Source organism: Uloborus diversus, chromosome 8, assembly GCF_026930045.1.
Source record: "Uloborus diversus isolate 005 chromosome 8, Udiv.v.3.1, whole genome shotgun sequence".
NCBI classification, from domain to species: Eukaryota; Metazoa; Arthropoda; class Arachnida; order Araneae; family Uloboridae; genus Uloborus; species Uloborus diversus.
The window spans coordinates 97,953,995-97,972,386 of NC_072738.1; the positions used below are offsets into that span (position 1 = coordinate 97,953,995).

General features: G+C 34.1%; 1 protein-coding gene across 3 annotated transcripts in view; it reads right to left on the reverse strand.

The window, feature by feature from the left end:
• The window catches only part of LOC129227827 (uncharacterized), a 133,985-nt gene that overhangs the window by 20,850 nt on the left and 94,743 nt on the right, over positions 1 to 18,392 (reverse strand). For 2 of the 3 annotated variants that reach the window (XM_054862441.1, XM_054862439.1), the window contains exon 4: positions 2,123 to 2,170. In XM_054862441.1, the coding sequence (XP_054718416.1) occupies positions 2,123 to 2,170 (48 nt within the window). Of the gene's footprint in view, positions 1 to 2,122; positions 2,171 to 5,884; positions 5,997 to 18,392 lie in introns of those variants that run through there. The other variant, XR_008580876.1, reaches the window with a different exon arrangement.

Genomic DNA, 18,392 nt, shown 5'->3' on the forward strand with positions numbered 1-18,392 from the left:
GTGTACGATGATTTCTTGTGGTGATTTCTCTGTTTCTTCGTTTTATGTCCCATTTCAGAAGAAAGATCCGTCAATATTTTGCAAAAACTACTGGATTTTATTTAGAATGACATAGAAATGATGTGAATAAATATTGGACTTTATATTCCAATTCAGTTTTGCGTTATTTTGCTTTTACTAATAAATTTCAATGCGTACGAACTCTTTTGGGAGCCACTGTATGTTCTCTGATTTATTTATATGGATAAAGAGAAAACATTCTTCGAAAAACTATGAGGTATATTTTTTTTTTTATCTTTCTTTGATTTACGGTCTTACGGTCTGCAGCTCCATCTATTGGAAAATTTTTGAACTAAAATTTGGAACTCAGGAGTAGAAAAACTTACGGCCCGACACATAAATAATCCGAAAGAACTTTTTTTTTACCATTAACCATTTTGCTGTTAAAATTTTTTGAAAACAGTCAGTCTATTTTAGGACACCTGTATTTTTACCGACCCATTTAGCATACTTCCGGGGAGAGCTTAAGAACAGTACCTGCAAAAATTTGTTTAAAGAAATATTTAAATTATCGCGTATTGGATTCCATTCTGACAGCATGGAAATGTTGGAATTTGGCCTTGTTTTCTGTGTTTTATTTCTTGTAGAAATTAAATAAGCACGCTTGTACAATAAATGAAAAAAATGCAGAAAATAAAATATTAAATTAAATAAAGAAAAGCAAAAAAAAAAAAAAAAAAAACCTTTACCCGACAGTATATTGCTGTGCAAAGCACAAAAGTATATGCCCTTTATATCAGTACTGAGTTATTGTCAGTTGGTCCTTTCTGACATAATTTACCTAAATACAATGCTTTACGGTCGTATGTGATAACATTTTTTTTTTTAAATCTGAAAACGTGACATTTAAATCAAGTGGTTTTTCGTTTGAATGCGGGCTCTGAATCTCTGCTTCATTTATGGGGTGCCATGTAGCACAAAAGACAGGCATGAGGGTACGTCTTAAAAAATAAAAGTGAAAATTCTGGATACTGCTGTGCAAAGCACAAAATTAAATTTTTTTTATATCAATACTGAGTTATTGTCTGCTGGTGGTCCTTTGTGACATAATTTTCCTAAATACAATGCTTTACGGTCGTGTGTGATAAGATTTTTTTTTTTTTAAATCTGAAAACATAACATCTAAATCAAGTGATTGACCGTTTGAATGCGGGCTCTGAATCTCTGCTTCATTTTAGGGGGTGCCATTTAGCACAAAGTACAGGCATGAGAGTACGTCTTAAAACATAAAAGTGAAAATTCTGGATACTGCTGTGCAAAGCACAAAAGTATATGCCCTTTATATCAATACTGAGTTATTGTCAGCTGGTGGTCCTTTGTGACATAATTTAACTAAATACCATGCTTTACGGTCGTATGTAAATGAATTTTTCTTTTTTTTTTTAATCTGAAAACGTGATATCTAAATCAAGTGATTGACCGTTTGAATGCGGGCTCTGAATCTCTGCTTCATTTTAGGGGGTGCCATGTAGCACAAAGGCTAGACATGAGAGTACGTTTTAAAAAATAAAACTGAAAATTCTGGATACTGCTGTGCAAAGCACAAAAGTATATGCCCTTCATATCAATACTGAGTTATTGTCAGCTGGCGGTCCTTTGTGACCTAATTTACCTAAATACAATGCTTTACGGTCGTATTTGATTACGTCTTAAAAAATAAAAGTGAAAATTCTAGATTGTTTCAATATTGTTACATCATTAAATGCATTGCACTACTTATGCCTAAAATGTATTTTTATTTTGGATTTGATCTAAATTATTGGGGAAAGTTTCATCGTTGCAGACGTTCAACCAGTTAAAGATAGTTCAATGAGCTTCGTTACAAACAACAATACATTAACATAACAATTTGTTCAGACTCTATTGACTGAAAAAAAAAAGAAAGAAAAGAATTAAAAGCATTAAATAACTTTTTGTTCTAATTATTATTTTTTTAAATCTAGCTCCGCACGTACAAAAAGGCTATCTTAAATTCATATGTGCATGAATTAATAAATTTCTAATCATAAATGTTCATAGTTTAGAATCCTTAACTTGTAAAAATAACAAAATATTGACTCACCCCCAAATGATCTATGCATTTGCCACCTATATCAGAGAGAGAAGATTGCTGAAAGAAAAATTCACACATAAAATTAGAAATTAGGAGCATTCGTTTAGTGTTATACATTAAAAAAAAGATGCAAACTGTTTGTTGTCGATGAAAGGGGAAAACAAATATGGCAAAAATGAACTGTTTTCTTGCACACACTGTCGGAAATAACCTAAACGTCACAGATCATTTTCAGGCAACGTTCCAGAATTTTACGGATTTCAAACAGATTCCTCTGAAAGTCAAGTACATTGTCCGTTTTTCACGAGAAAGCACTTGACTCCGCCTTTGTCACGTGGTATCCGACGATTATATTTCGCTGTTTTCGGCAGCAAGCATATTCGGATCACAGCATTTTGTCGTAAACGCTGCAATTTTTAAAGTGTAAGAATAACAAAAGTAACATCTGACCAGTGAAGCAAGTGATGTAAAGAACACTGACTTTTTTTTTGCATATTAAAACGCATGCCTGAGTTAAAGTTGTCTGGTTGTTTCATTTACAAGCACGGGGATATATTTACCGATCACCCCGTACAAAATTAAACTGTGCGTTCGAGAAGGCAGGACGAAGAGCCTTTTCGTAGAAAACAGACAATACTTGCAAAAAGGTTTCGAGAAATTAAAACCCCTTGAAAATGACAGGCCAACTTTTCTGACTAGCTTGCACACTGCCGGCTAAGCACAAAAGTGGTATCTGCAGTGGAGCTCAAAATGATGAATTCATGATTAAAGTTTTACAACTCGTTTCTTTGATTTGTGACTTAATTAAATGTTCAACTCGCGGTAGTTGTTTAGTAAATAACTTATCTAACTACATAAGAGCGTATTTTTGTAAAAATTTTAATTCAAAATTAAGGAATGCAGTTACGACAAATTTTCTCTTCAAATCTTTTTATATGCTAGATTAATTTCACAGTAAGTGACTATTACTTAAGCATTTTTTTTGGTGGGGGGGGGGGGGTTGTATTTCCACAGATACGACAAAAAAAGCTAAATAAAACGCACTTAATGTATCTTTAAATAATACTCTGCTTTATTTGGACTAGTTAGCTTCCGCTTTATTTTGTTAATACAAATCTAAACAAAATCTATCCTTCGTAAAAACACCATTTTTCAAAATTTCGGACATTTAAAACAGTAAAACATGATAATGTTCTGTTTTTTATTTTCAAAGAAGGTGTTGATGCTATATCATTCATAATGCTATATTTTCTGGATTCATTTTTACCCAGGCATGAAGATAATTTTGGCAGCAGACGATACTTGAATAAAAATATAATTGGCCGTAGAGAATGAAATGCGTTTTTTTTTTTTTTTTCATGAAAGACTTGGATAAAAATATTTTAAATGCATTTAATTTTTAAAAATTTGCTTTTTAAATCAAAATTTGAATAGAAGAGGCTGAACATTTACTCGAACATTCATCGTATTAGTTTTAATTTTCGACTCATATCAACTATTTAACGATAAACTAATTATAGTACTCTGTTACAGTAAACTGTTACATTATTAAATATTCTGCTTTACTAAGGTATAAAAGTCGCATCTACAGTTTTCTATGGATAAAGTGGTAACTTCGCAGATATCACTTTAAAGACTTAGTATTTGTCACTTACGTTCAAATTGCCTTGGAAAACTAAGCAAATTTGCAGTTACGACTTTTTTCTTATAGCCTTTTTTTAATATTTCGCTTTCACAAATCGCCAAAAATCTTGAGATTCAGGTAAATTAAATTACTAACGACCACCTAGTGACAACAACTCAAGTTTGATAAAATGTGCAGATACCACATCTGTACTTAGCACGACAGCACAGCTATAGGTGCTAATGGTCTCCAGAGCATTGCAAAATTGCAGTTTTGTACTTTTGAAAAGTCGCTTTCAAGTTCGTGGACTCTATTTTCCTCTTTAGCTCTGGGCTTGAACTGAGTTGAACCTAGGACTTTTTGCTAAAACAGAAATGTTTGTATCTGTTGTACTAATTAATTCAAGAAAATGAAACAAGCTTTATTCAACGCAGAAAAACAATCTTTTAAAGAGCAATTCCACGAAAAGTGGTCCTGACACATCAACATTTTTTCCCCTCACATAATATGGAAACAAACTTTTTTTAAGAAATGTCTGTTATTTTCAATATCAGCATCAATTTTGCGTTTAAAATATTTCATTTAAGATTTTAGCCTTAGTTGATAACATTTGGACGAAGTGAAAAAAAAAAAAAAAGCTATGTTGTTGAAATAAATGCAAGAGCCATTTTTAGTTCCTTTTACAAAAAAGAAAGTATTGTATTCGCGAAAAAAATTTCACTAAAAAATCGGCCTTAATTTCCATTTTGCTCGCCCCGAATGAATATTGATGTTTTTTTTTTTCAACCCGACCATACGTGGATACATGCCTAAGAACGTATACACACCTGAAGAATCCATTTTGACTATCACCGAGTTAATTACAACGAGTTTTCCCGTGACGTCCGTATGTACGTATGTACGTGCGTATGTGCATATGTGTGTATGTATCTCGCATAACTCAAGAACGGTATGTCCTAGAAAGTTGAAATTTGGTACATAGACTCCAAGAGGGGTCTAGTTTTGCACCTTCTCTTTTGGTTGCATTCGAATGTTCCATAGGGGGTCTTTTACACCTTTTTGGGGTGAAATCATTGTTAATTTCAATGTAAACTCAAGCGGTGCTATAATTTGGCAAACACTTGGCAATATATCGCTACGCTTTTGGTTGCCAAGTTTTGTCGCCAACTTGGCGACAAATTTGACGGTTTTTTTTTTTTTTTTTTTAAATATGGATTCAAATTGGCCATATTTAGAGAGTTAACCATTGAATCACATTAAAACTGCCAATACTGAGAAAATTTATCAGTATAAAATGTTTTCTTTGCATCGGTTCGCAGCAAACTTGGAATGAACATATTTAAAGTGTTTCTTTGCTCACTCCGTGGCATTATTATCGTTAAATTGGAGTAAAAGGAAGTCATGTGATGCACATCAGCTCGTTTTACTTAGTCATCTTTTTTTTTTTTGAAAAAACTATCAAATATCGTGAACAAAGATGCTTTACTATAATCATGTTTCTTTTTTTTAATAAAGAATTTTGATAAGTTTTAAACCGTCCAAAATATACAGGTCACTTTTCATTGGTCACACACGTAACGCAAGAGGGAAAATAGTTTTTCTCCAAGGCCAGATTGAGGGACTAGAAGGAAAATATCTCATACAATAACTTAGCATGATACATAATATCTATCTGTTACCTGACTTTCATCTTCAATCATTAGGCAGACAATTTTTATCGAGGCTTTTTGAGTTAAATCTTCCATTAATCAGCTAATCTTTAAACTGGGAGCTATAAATATTTTTCACAACAGTGAAAAGTTTGGATTTGTGCAACGTGTAGCAATTAAGGACGATTTTTGATAATGATACATGATTTTTCCAAGAAGCGGAAAAAAAACCATTGACATTCCTAAATGTAACACGGAAATACTCAGTAACTTTTCGGAATTTTTTTACAGTTCACGACAACAGTCCCAAGAGCTCTTTTTTTTCGATAATAAGTGACCTAAGTCATGTATTTTTTTTCCACTGAAGGACTTCATGCAGCATCAGGAACAACTTAAGAAAGGATAAAAGATCGTATCTTTTATTTTCTTTATTTTTATATTTATATCATACTACTTTTGAAAAAAAAAAAATACGAGGGGTATGGGACCTCAACTTACCTTAGCATGCTCATCCAGTTTACACCATTGGACAAGGACATCCAATAAGTCATTCCCAGTTGTTGCACCCTTTGTTGCCTCATTTATCCATTGGGCTCCAGTTTCACGATCCTACAAGAAATAACACAAATTACTAAAATTAAGATTTGATATGTCATGTCCTTAATATTCAGTACTTTCATAGCAGAGATTTTCAGTAGCAGAAACCTGATATGACACAAAGTTTCAGGAAAATGCTTTGCACTTATATATTAACGTAGTTTCAGAATATTTAAATTTATTGAATCTTTTCTAAAAATCTAGAAGATAGATAAAAGTAATGGTTGCACAAACATTTTACACCATCAAGTTTTATGGGATTTACATGTTTTTAAAAGTCTTGGATTCATTTTATTGATTTTTGTAAATATTTTGAGGGTATTATGGACTAACGGATACTTTACTTTTCAATTTTGTTCGCAGTGTAAGAATATTTGGTCAGGAAAATGTTCTGCCAAAAGATGCAACATATCTAATTTGGCAGTTTTTGTTGGTACAAATTTCAAAGATTAATATCATTTTTTTTTCTCTCTGTGTTTACATCGCACCCTTCAGAGAACACAGTGTTTGTTAAACTCAGGAACATACCAAGAAAATAGGTCTAAAGGACTTAAGTTTATTTGGTACTTTTTTGATAACTCAACAAAAACTCTGAAAAGTCGACTTGAATCAAAAATAACTTTAATTGACGGTCTGTAGGTCCTAGATCAAAATAGGGTGACTTTAACAATATATCTTCAAGTCCTACTTTAGCTTTACCATTATTGTTGACACTACTTTGACCAAAAGTCGCTTTTTAAAAATATTTCAAATTATAAAAAAAAAATCAGTTGTGATCTTTATGTGGCTTTGGCTACAAATTAGCCGACCGTGTGCCATTGTTATAAATGTATGCAGTTGCAGCCTGCCTGTGACATCGTCAGGATCACTGCTTCATGGCAGTGAGCAGCTTGACATGAGTAAAAGACATAACATTAGGAAGCATCAACTATAATGCTAACACAGCTTCCAACGAGCAGAAAAAAATCACACGGGGTTTACCTATACCCCTGTAAAATCGAAAGAAAAGGTGACGTTTAATTTGACCGCATTAAAACCTCGTGAGACACAGGAAAGGGCGGAGAAATGCCTGTTGAGCTACTTCCCCCCCCCCTCCACCACCACCCGATCACTCCCTACAATGCCCAGAATTCCCTACCAACGTCCTTGAGTACAACCATCTATGTACACTGGTGGACAATTAATTGCTAAGGACGGATGGCAATAGCAGCGTTAGCAACCACAAAATGGAAGGCAAGGAAATATTGAAATCATCATAAGTTCAGGACACAATAAGATGTATTGTAAGTATGCAAATTTTAGACTCACGACGTTGCTGGTCACGTGATAGCGTGGATAAGTGATACAAAAGATTGAGCGCGCGATGACCGTTGTTGTTCAAAAGCAAAGTTTGACGGGAAAAAAACAATTGACGAGCTTCACGAAGGAGGTCGTGTACGCAATACGTTGTCAGCAGATGATTGGTGCTTAGTGCTAGCAACGGAAAGATATCAGCGCAACACAGCTACTGAGGTAGCAAAGCAGTTTCCTGCTGCTACTAGCAAGCAAATATCCAGAAAAACTGTGGCCAGACGTTTGAATGCAATAAGAATGTACGCCCATCAACTTGTTTTGTACAGTCATAGAAAAAAAAAACGAAACACTCGATCGTATTCAAAGACTATTGACACTAGAGACACGTGTAAGGTGTCATTGTTTCAGGAATAAAAAGTTCTACATAATTATGGTAAAAAAATTGTTGTTAAGGGGTCGTCTTCATATTAAAACGAGCATCAACTTCAAATTTTTCAATGAGAACCCCCTTTTTTATCACATATTTGTAATCAGCATCTTTTTTTAACTTTGTATACAAAGTTTTGTTTAATTCGATCCAGCCGTTACTTCAGAATCGAGTTTTGAAAAATTCCTCTCGTAATGTTAAAACGTATTTTGATATTTTTACTCATAACACAAAAACTAGATTAGGCACGGCAAAGATTGTTTTTTTGTATCAAAATATGAATCGACATAATAATAAAAACATCATTTATAACGCCCAAAATATAATTTTAGTTTTTTTATGAATTATTTTAATATTGTTTGAAAAAAATATGATCTGAAACCATATTAAATTTTAACAGAAAAACAATCTAGAAGAGCTTTTATGAGGGAATCCAAAATTTGAGCTCAAAATATTCAGTAGTTTTTGCGCCATGCTTAAAAATTCCTTTTTTCCTACTTTAGGGGACCGTATACTTTTTTAAAACAGAAATTATGAAAGTTGGTTTCTTCGTAAAAAAAGAAAAAAAGTGATCAACAAACTAAGCAAACCAATTATAACGTGGTTTTTCTACATTAGAGTTACGCCTATGAATTTTTTAAATGCATAAATTTATTCGCTGTCTCTGCAGAAGAACAACACAATATTGCAACCGTCAGTTTTTTGTAGATATCGTTCGGACGTCAATGTGTAAATAATGCGAAACACTACTTCATTGTCTAATAAAAGAATATTTTATAGAACTTTTTAAATCAAAAGCTATACTTTAAATACTTCTGTTTTTTTTTTATTTATTTATTTTTATTTTTTTTTCTGCGTTTAGCCATTGCCTTTTGTAAAACAATAACTCAAATAATATATATATATATATATATATATATATATATATATATATATATATATATATATATATATATATATATATATATATATATATATATATATATATATATATATATATTAATTTGAATTTTTGGCATCTTGAATTCAAATAATGTTTTTCGCAATCACGAGCCGTGCATGTGTATGTATGCGCGTGTGTGTTTGTGTAAGCGCATGTGTGTGCGTGTTGTGTATGCAGTGCTGTGTGTGTACGCGCGTGTGCGTGTAGGCGTTCGTGTATGTGTGTGTACGCGCGGGTGCGTGTAGATGTTCGTGTATGAGTGTGTACACGCGTGTGCGTGTAGGCGATCGTATATGTGTGTACACGCGTGTGCGTGTAGGCGTTCGTATGTGTGTGTACGCGCGTAATTGTAGGCTTTCGTGTGTGTGTGTGTGTTTGTGTAAGCGCATGCGTGTGGGTGCGCGTGTGTGTATGTATGCATGTGCGTGCGTGTAGGCGTTCGTGTGTGTGTGTGTACGCGCGTGTGCGTGTAGGCGTTCGTATGTGTGAGTACGCGCGTGTGTATAGGCGTTCGTGTGTGTGTGTATGTAGGCATGAGTGTTTGTGTCTGTGCAGGCATGAGTGTGTGTATGTGTGTGTGTAGGAGTGCGTGTATGTGTGTGTGTAGGAGTGCGTGTATGTGTGTGTGTAGGAGTGCGTGTATGTGTGTGTGTAGGAGCGCGTGTATGTGTGTGTAGGATATTGACGCGACCTGGAGACGGTTTTCGCCAGAGGAGCAGCATCGTGAGGCGGCCGGGCGACGATGGTGCTGCGGAGGGTGCTGGTGGGAAAATAAAATGATATCACATTAAAACAGTCAAATGAAAGCAATAAGCAATCGTGATTGCTCAAAAAAATTAACATGCACAACTTTTTCACAGAAACATACAACAAAACCCCAGTGTCTTGCCAGTCATGTCGCAATAGAGTGTAGAATTAGTGACTCTTCCCGGTGATAATTTGCTAAAAGGAAAAATTATTGCCTTGTCTAATTCGGGAAAAAGTACTCGAAAAATAGCCGACAGTGTGAAGTTTCTCCTTTAACAGTATCCAAATGGGTCAAAAAGTAATAATTGCTCTTAGATAAGTTTACTGGTTTTTAGGAATAATTTTTTTTTGTATAGAGTTTGAATAATTTTCAATGTGTTAGGATCTAGGAGAGGAAATCTCAATCGCATTAGTAGGCCGCGTGCTTTGAGCTGTATTCAGCACAAAAGTAGTAGTTGTGGCTAATTGTGAACTTTTTTTTTTTTTTTTTGACTTCGTCAAAGATTTAACAAAACATTAATTTGCGTGTTAGATTAAGTTGAGTTTTTGTCTATTCTTAATTATAATTTAAATACTATTTTTCTATTTACTTTCTCGGTCATTGGCGTGCATTTCACATTAAAATAATTCTCGCAAGACAATGATAAAATTTCAAAATATTTTCTTCTCTTTTGAACAACATGGAAAAATATCGTCAAGGAAAGAAAGTGAAAAAAAAAAAATTAATTTGAATTTTTGGCGTCTTGAATTCAAACTATGTTTTTCGCAATCACGAGCGTGTGTGTTTGTGTAAGCGCATGTGTGTGGGTGCATGGGTGCGTAAGTGTATGTATGCATGTGTGTGAGTGAGTGTTGTGTACGTGCGTGTGCGTGTAGGTGTTCGTGTGTGTGTGTGTGTAGGCGTTCGTGTGTGTGTGTGTGTAGGCGTTCGTGTGTGTGTGTAGGCGTTCGTGTGTGTGTGTGTGTAGGCGTTCGTGTGTGTGTGTGTAGGCGTTCGTGTGTGTGTGTGTGTGTGTGTGTGTAGGCGTTCGTGTGTGTGGGACATGGACGCCACCGCCCAGCAAAAGTGGATTCCGGGGGACAGTGGTCAGGACCAGCCGCGCCGCCGCCGGTGGACGGTGGTGCTGCAGGCCTGGTCCAAGCTGAAAAAGGAACCGGAACATCAAAGACGGTCAAGTGAGAACAATAAGCAATCGTGATTCCTCAAAAAAATATTGTTATCAACTAATGGGTGCCTATTTTATTAAATGCATCTTTTTCAGAATCCAATATCTGGATATTCGGCTCCAACTTTGTGACACTGGAACTAATTCTACTTCCTGTTCTCCAACCGTCCCTCCAACCTCATCCAACCGTCTGTGAACACACAACGGGTCACATGGACCAACGGGCTGAATGCGGCCCGCGTCTTCACTGCGAATTGGTTTCCCCATTCCATGGCTGCTGTGAGTCCTAATATTGAACTCAACAGCCCTGAACTAAATTTAACCGAACAATGAAGCAGGTGTCATGTCATTGAAGCCGAGAGTGCCTAAAAACTGGTGGATGAAGAAAATTTATCTCACCAGTGAGATGCCGTAAACATACAGCAGATAAATTTACTTTGCCTACCAGTTTATTCGCACTCTCAGCTTCAATAAGATGACTTCCGCATCCCACACGCTTAGTTCCGATTCCAGTCTGCGAAATATGCAGCGAGGACGAAATCGTAGCCTCTGAATAGTGCAACCCGCCTGTCGGGTACGCTGCCTATAGTATTGCTATAGGTGCGCCAGCCTGATGCTGTAGACAATGCTAGTGTGCAAGTATATAGTGCGCGAAACAATATCAAATAAAGCTAAGTTTTGTTTGTAATGTTACAAAATCGGAGAAATGACAAGAAGTCAGATTTCGGTTCACCTTGGTTAAAATTAAAATGACTTTTTTTTTTTTAATTACGGGTTGAACCATCTCGAATCTCGTTGCTAGAAACAGCATTGGGAAATTACTTTCCTAAATTGGTTTTAAGAGATGTTACATGTTTAACTAAAACCGCCGATTGTGTTACGTCTTTTTAATAATACCACGCATTATGATCTTTCGCATAAATTAGGATTTGAAACAAATTCTCTTTTTTTGATTACAAAAAAGCCTCTAGAACAATTACTGTGTTTGTCCACTGGGTTAATTCAAATAACCAAATTTTTCCCAAATAAAGTTCGAGTATAAAGGGTTTGCTCATTAACGGGTATTTATATTCTCCTGTTTCTGCTTTATTTTTTAGATTGATACTTCGTTCATTTTATGTATTTAGAGCAAGTTTTCACGGAATAAATGGACCTTGCTTCGCTCGAGTCTCCAATCTATTTAATGCTGCGTCTTCCCACGTTTTGCGGTATATTTTTTATATTTTTTTGTGCGATGGCTCAAATTTCCGCCGATGTTCTGCGAAATTAAAAACGCGCAATTCCATTTTACAATCAAAGACTTTTTATTCATTCCAAAATAAACCTGTAACATAGGTGCAACATTTATCAAACATATTCACATCATGTTTCTAGGTATAAGGTTGAATATTTACATTTCTATGAGGCTTGAATGATTATATGAGCAATCCAATAGGTTTATATTAGAAAAAGTCAAAAAGTTCCATTACTTTTAATTTGTCATTATTCGGTTTACTAAAGAACGATCTATACGATGGACCAGCCAAACCTCATCCGTCTTTCTTAGGTTAATGCAGATAGACAAAAATCAGTAAATATTTTTACTTTTTTTTTTTCTTCAAAAAAAAAAAAAAAAAAAAAAAAAACGACCGTAAATCGCTTTTTGCCGCAACATAATCGGCTAAAAAGTATCGGATTACGGAAGAAAAGAGAACTTCAAAAAAGCATGAGTTGAGCTGGATAATCTCGATCTTTTCATTGTTCACCTTCCGTTACTTGATAAACCGTGACCTTGAAAGAAGCGTTTTCAATGTGGTGATGGTCCCTAAAACGTTTTTCGTTAATAACTCCTGTTCTACTGCACGGAATGCAGTGAAATTTCGTATCCTGGCTGTATTTTGCGGTCTAAACATAATTATGTAGCAAAAATTAGGGGGTCCCATTTGAAAATCAAGAGTTGGTGCTCATTTTGCTTTGTATATGGTCCCTTATCAAAATTTTACCTACGTAGTTTTAAAGAAGACTTTAAACTAAGTCGGATGACATCTTTCTTTCCTTTCTAGCATGAAAAATGCCGAATAATTAAAAGTGTTTCGTTTTTTTTTTCTATGACTGTACATCCCATTGTCTACAAGTCAGTGTTTTGCTCGTTGTAATAATGTCTTTTGTATCGCATTCGGAGAGAAGCCGACAGGGCTTGTGTACTGTTCTCAAATGAAAGCAGGTTCAGTCTGTCGTCTTACTGTGGACGGCAACTAACCTGGCACGAGAAACATAACATACGAAACACAAGCTGGCAAACATAAAAGAAAATGACTAGCATCCAACAATCGTGTCATTTTATGGCTAGAATTATGATCAATGGCCGTACGTCGCTCGAGTGATTCCAAACATGACTATGTCGGCTAAGGATACATTAATGTTGTTCTACCGCCTCATGTTCACGTGTTCTGTGGTGCTGTGGGCGAAAAATTCGTTTTCATGGATGGCAACGTAACATGTCATTAACAATCGGCGTCCTGGAGTGTCTAGGTCACTCAAAATATTTAACCTATCAGACGGCCAGCACGTTCTGTGGATCTGAATCCGATGTTTAGGATGCTTTGGAGATCAGCCTTAATGGTCGACAACGCCCTTCAATAAGCAAGGACACTCTTATACGTGACTGACAAACGAATAGGATAAATTACCCCAACTGGTACTGGATAATGTTGTGTGAAGAATCACATGACGTGTGAAAGCTTCCATGGTAGCCATATCCCATACTGACATTTTACGCCGGAACGCTTGGGAGTAGTAATTACATTTATTCAGTTTTACGTATTCAGCTCAAAATGACCGTTTTGTCCTTTGAACACTTTTCAACGCCTTCTGAATTTCAGAGCACAATAAATTATCATCATTCCAATGTTCTAGAGTTCTGACATTAGTTTATTTCACTTGGCATCGAATAACACTTACTTTTTTACGCTCTACATAGCTCATTGGAATCCTTTCTTAGCAATTGTCTACCAGTGTATTTTGATATCAAGACCTCAAGAAAGTTTGAAAACTTTTTTTTTAGAACGAGCATCATTTCTGATGAATTGATCCCCTTTTTTTCTGTCTCTTAAGAAAACGGTCTTGAATAAGAAGAGATGTTTCGTTTCCATTTTACTTTTTGTTTTTGCCTATTCTTTTATTTATTTATATTTTTTTTCCTTTGACTATACAATACTTTCTGGAAAGTAATACAAACGTGAAATCAGAAAGCGATCCTTTAGGGTCATAGAAGAATATTGTAACGGATCCGTTGCGACTTCCATTTTTTGAAAGGACAACACAGTTCTTGAAAAAAACACAGGAAATTAATTTACACTATGTACAGGAAAGATCGTCAACAACTGCTAAATTAATCATCAGCAATTAAGCAAATATCAGTCAACACCGTAAACTCAACGGTTACACACGCATTTACTTCCAAATACGAAAAACAACACAGCGAAATGCCTCGCAATACACAGAGCTAATACACTCTCAGTACAAATTCTCAATTGAGACTGACTTTTTATCATGCGTAACGGCTTTTTATACACATCGAAAGAGAACTCTCAAACATTCCACAAGATTCCCGAAAATCGTAGACGGTTCTACATCTACCTTATTTCTTTCCATTCACAAATTTTAACATTCAGAAATGAGGGGACCATATACTTCAGCCGAATGTACAGTTGCTGTATATTCATTACAAGAAACTATTTACAGGTTACGTTGTTACAATAATTTTAGATAAAAGATAAATTAATAAACGCCAAAGTTAGCTAGATTAAAAATTAATCACAAAAATAATTACTATTTACAGAATTTGTAACAATATATATTTATTTATTTATTTATTTATTTTTCAAGTCACGTGTCTTGCAAGTATAAAAGTTACCGCATTAAACTGCAAAACATCTCATAAGTAGACTAATTTATTTCACGATAAAATGAATGCTTAAAACACGGGCTAATTTTTTAGCAGCACTAACGAGGGCACATGTGAATAATTTTTTTAATTTTTTTTCCAACGAATATCAAACTATTTCTCTACGCAAAAGTGTCCCCATGATTCAATGAACTTTTCCTTGTTCCATGAATTTTTTAGCTATTGAAATATGTATATATATCTTTACGTTATGGCATTTTTAAAAAACATTTGCAGTTATTCACAACTGCCCCTAATGGGGGCACATGTGATTAGGCCCAGATCACATCCAAACACGGGTAAAAAATGCAGGAGAAGCATAACATTTTAAAGGAAAATTCTTCAATATGAAATTTATCTACCTAAATAACGAATACGTAGAAGGGTGTGTAACCTCCCATGCGTCAGTTTCCATTGTATAGTAATTTTTCCACTAAAAAATATTTTTTCTAGAATATATTTCTGCTCACTCAAATTCTAGAGTCTCTAAGCTGTTCTGATCACTGACTAAACTAGAAAAAAACCTATGTGACTACATAATACAAATAATTTTTATTATGTATAGGTTATTCTATATCTGTTTTGCTTTTAATTTTTCTATACTACTTGATAATGTATTTTAAAGTGATTTGGGGCTTCAGTTTTCATTTAAATAAAAATATCTTTTTGTTTTCTGTAAATATTATGTAACACAACGTTATTGATCAACTGTTTACTTACAAAAAAATTAAAAAATAAACATAAATAAATAAATATTTAATAATAATAATAACAATAAACAATAAATTTAAAACTGCTTATAGGAAAATAATAATTATAAATATTTACTCCTTTTTAACACTAGCAATATCCTACACTAACTATAACATTACCGAAAGCGGCTTTGGGGACTGTTCACTTGCGCCCCTTGTCGTTGTGTTCACAAGTGCTTCATCGTCTACTTTATAGCAAAAATAAAGAATTTTTAAATTCATAAAAATATTTAAACATTGTGATAAATTTACTGGAATATTCATAAAATGGTTCCTAATACTCAGATTTAGATTAGCAGTTAGTTTTTAAAATGTTATCAAGTGAAGAAGACAGTGATAAAATTTTTTGAACACCTGCTAAAACAAAGAAGTTGCCACCACAGAAACACAAAATGGCTCTTTGCTGTCAATGTTTGTCGAAAAGGTACAGGCATAGAAAAAAAAGAACCGAAACACTCCTTCGTATTCAAAGACTATTGACGCTAGAGACAAGTGTAAGGTGATATTTTTTCAGAAATAATGTGTTCTATATGTTATAATAATAAATTGATGTTAAGGAGTCATCTTTATATTAAACAAGAATCAACTTTAAAATTTTCCATGAGATCCTTCCTTTTTTTATCACTTATTTGAGATCAGCATACTTTTTTAACTTTATATACAAAATTTCGTTTAATTTGATACAGCCGTTACTTCAGAATTTAGTTTTGAAAAATCCCTCTCGTAATATTAAAACGTATTTTGATATTTTTACACATAACACATTAAAAAGATTAGGTACGGCAAAGCTTGTTTTTTTTTATATCAAAATATGAATCGACCCAATAATAAAAACATCATTTACAACAGCTGAAATGTAAATTGAGATTTTTTTATGAATTATGACAACACTTTTTGAAAAAAATATGTTCTGAAACCGTATTAATAGAAAAACTATCTAGAAGAGCTTTTATGAGGGAATCCAAAATTTGAGCTCAAAATATTCAGTAGTTTTTGCATTATGGTTAAAAATTCATTTTTTTCCCCATTTCGGAGACCGTATATTTTTTTAAAACTGAAATTAGGAAAGTTAGCTTCAGAAGTTGGGTTCTGCTTGAAGAATGAAATTGTTCAAGCAAACCAATTTTACGTGGTTTTCTACATTAGAGTCTAGTTTGTGAATTTTTTAAATGTCTAAATTGATTAGCTGTCTCTGCAGAAGAACAACACAATATTGCAATCGTCAGTTTTATGTGGATATCGTTTAAACGTCAAACTGTAAATAATGCGAAACACTATTTCCAATAGAAGAATATTTTACAGAAAATTTTTAATTTAAAGCTACACTTAAAATACTTCTGGTTATTTTTGTTTTTTATTTTTTTTTCTCCTGCGTTTAGATACTGCAGTATATTCCTTTTGTAAAACAATAACTCTGAAAAACATTAACATACACAACTCTTTCAAAGGAACATACAATAAAACCTCATTGTCTTGCTAGCCATGTTGAAATAGGCAGTGTAGAATGGAACTCATTGTACTTAGAGCCCCTTGAAAAAGACAGGCTGACTTATCCGACATTTTGGTTCCAAGACAGAATTGGATCCAACCTCGTTTCTAGTATTTATAAATACGTCATAATATTCGCTGGTTGCTAAGTCGTAAAATAATTGATGATAAGTTGAGTAAAATGTCACTTTAGGTAAATTTTGAAAGATAACTTCGTTTACAAATTCAGCTAAAATGTATCGGGAAATTTTTACGGTAATAAACCTCATTTTTATACCTTATTTGTTTTTAATTTGTATTAATTAAATTGTATTCATCCACAGAATAAAATAATCAAACATCAATCGGGCAACACACCTAAAGTTTGGACACCAGTTTCTGCAATGAGGCTTTTGTACAAATACTATTTTTTTTTCGCCCGACAATTTTGGGACCAAAATGTCGGATAAGTCAGCTCCCCTTATATAGGAGCCTTAGGAATAACTACATAACTATCTTGGTTATAGGTGTGTTGCGGATAGTTTTATTACAGGTGCAGCAGCTTATTGCCTGATACTGTAGGTCATTTTCGCTTGCATGTGTATGGTGCGCAAAGCAAAATCAAATAATTTTTGTTTGCAAGTGCAAAGTTACAAAATTCAGGAAATAACAAGAAATCTGATTTCGGTTCACCTTGGTTTAGACAAAAATAACTTCTGTCTTCTTAAATACGGAATGTCACCCTCTCAAATCTCGTTGCTAGAAACAGCACTGGAAAATTATTTACCTAAATTGCTTTTTAGAGCCATTACATGTTTAACTAAAGTCGCCGATTGTGGTATTTTTTTTAATAATACCACGCATTAAGATATTTCGCATCAAATTTGGATTTGAAACAAATTATCGTTTTTACTTCCTTTTGCAAAAAGGGAAGTATTGTACTCGCGAAAAAAATTTCACCCAAAAACCGTCGATAATTTCCTTTTTGCTCAACCCGAATGAATGTTGAGTTTTTTTTTTTTCCGACTCTACCACACGTGGATAAGTGCCTAAAAACGTATAGACACGTGCAGTATCCATTTTGATGATTCCCGAGTTAATTACAGCGAGTTTTCTCGTGACGTCTGTATGTAAGTATGTATGTAGGTGCGGACATGCGTATGTGCGGATGTGCGGATGTATGTCGTATAACTCAAGAACAATGTGACCTCGAAAAATGAAGTTTTGTACGTAGACTCTTAGTGAGGTCTAGTTGTGCACCTATCCTTTTGGTTGCATTTGGGTGTTTCTTAAGGGGTCTTTTGCTCCTTTTTGGGGGAAAATCATTGTTGATTACGAAGTAAACTCAAGTGGTGTTATAATTTGGCGGATATTAGGTGATATATCGCCAGTCTTTTGGTCACCAAGTTTTGTTGCCGACTTGGAGACAAATTTGGCGATTTTTTTTTTTTTTGGTTTTAATGTGGCCACTGTTGGTGATATTTAGAGAGTAATTTATTGAATGACATTAAAACTGCCAATTATGAGAAAATGACATTAAATTGGAGCAAAAATAAAAAAATTTTTAACATTGCCATAAATTTACTTGAATGTTCATACAATGGTTTGTAACACTTAGATTTAGATAAGCAGTTAGTTTTAAAAATGTTATCACATGAAAATGACAGCCATAAAATTTTTTTGAACACC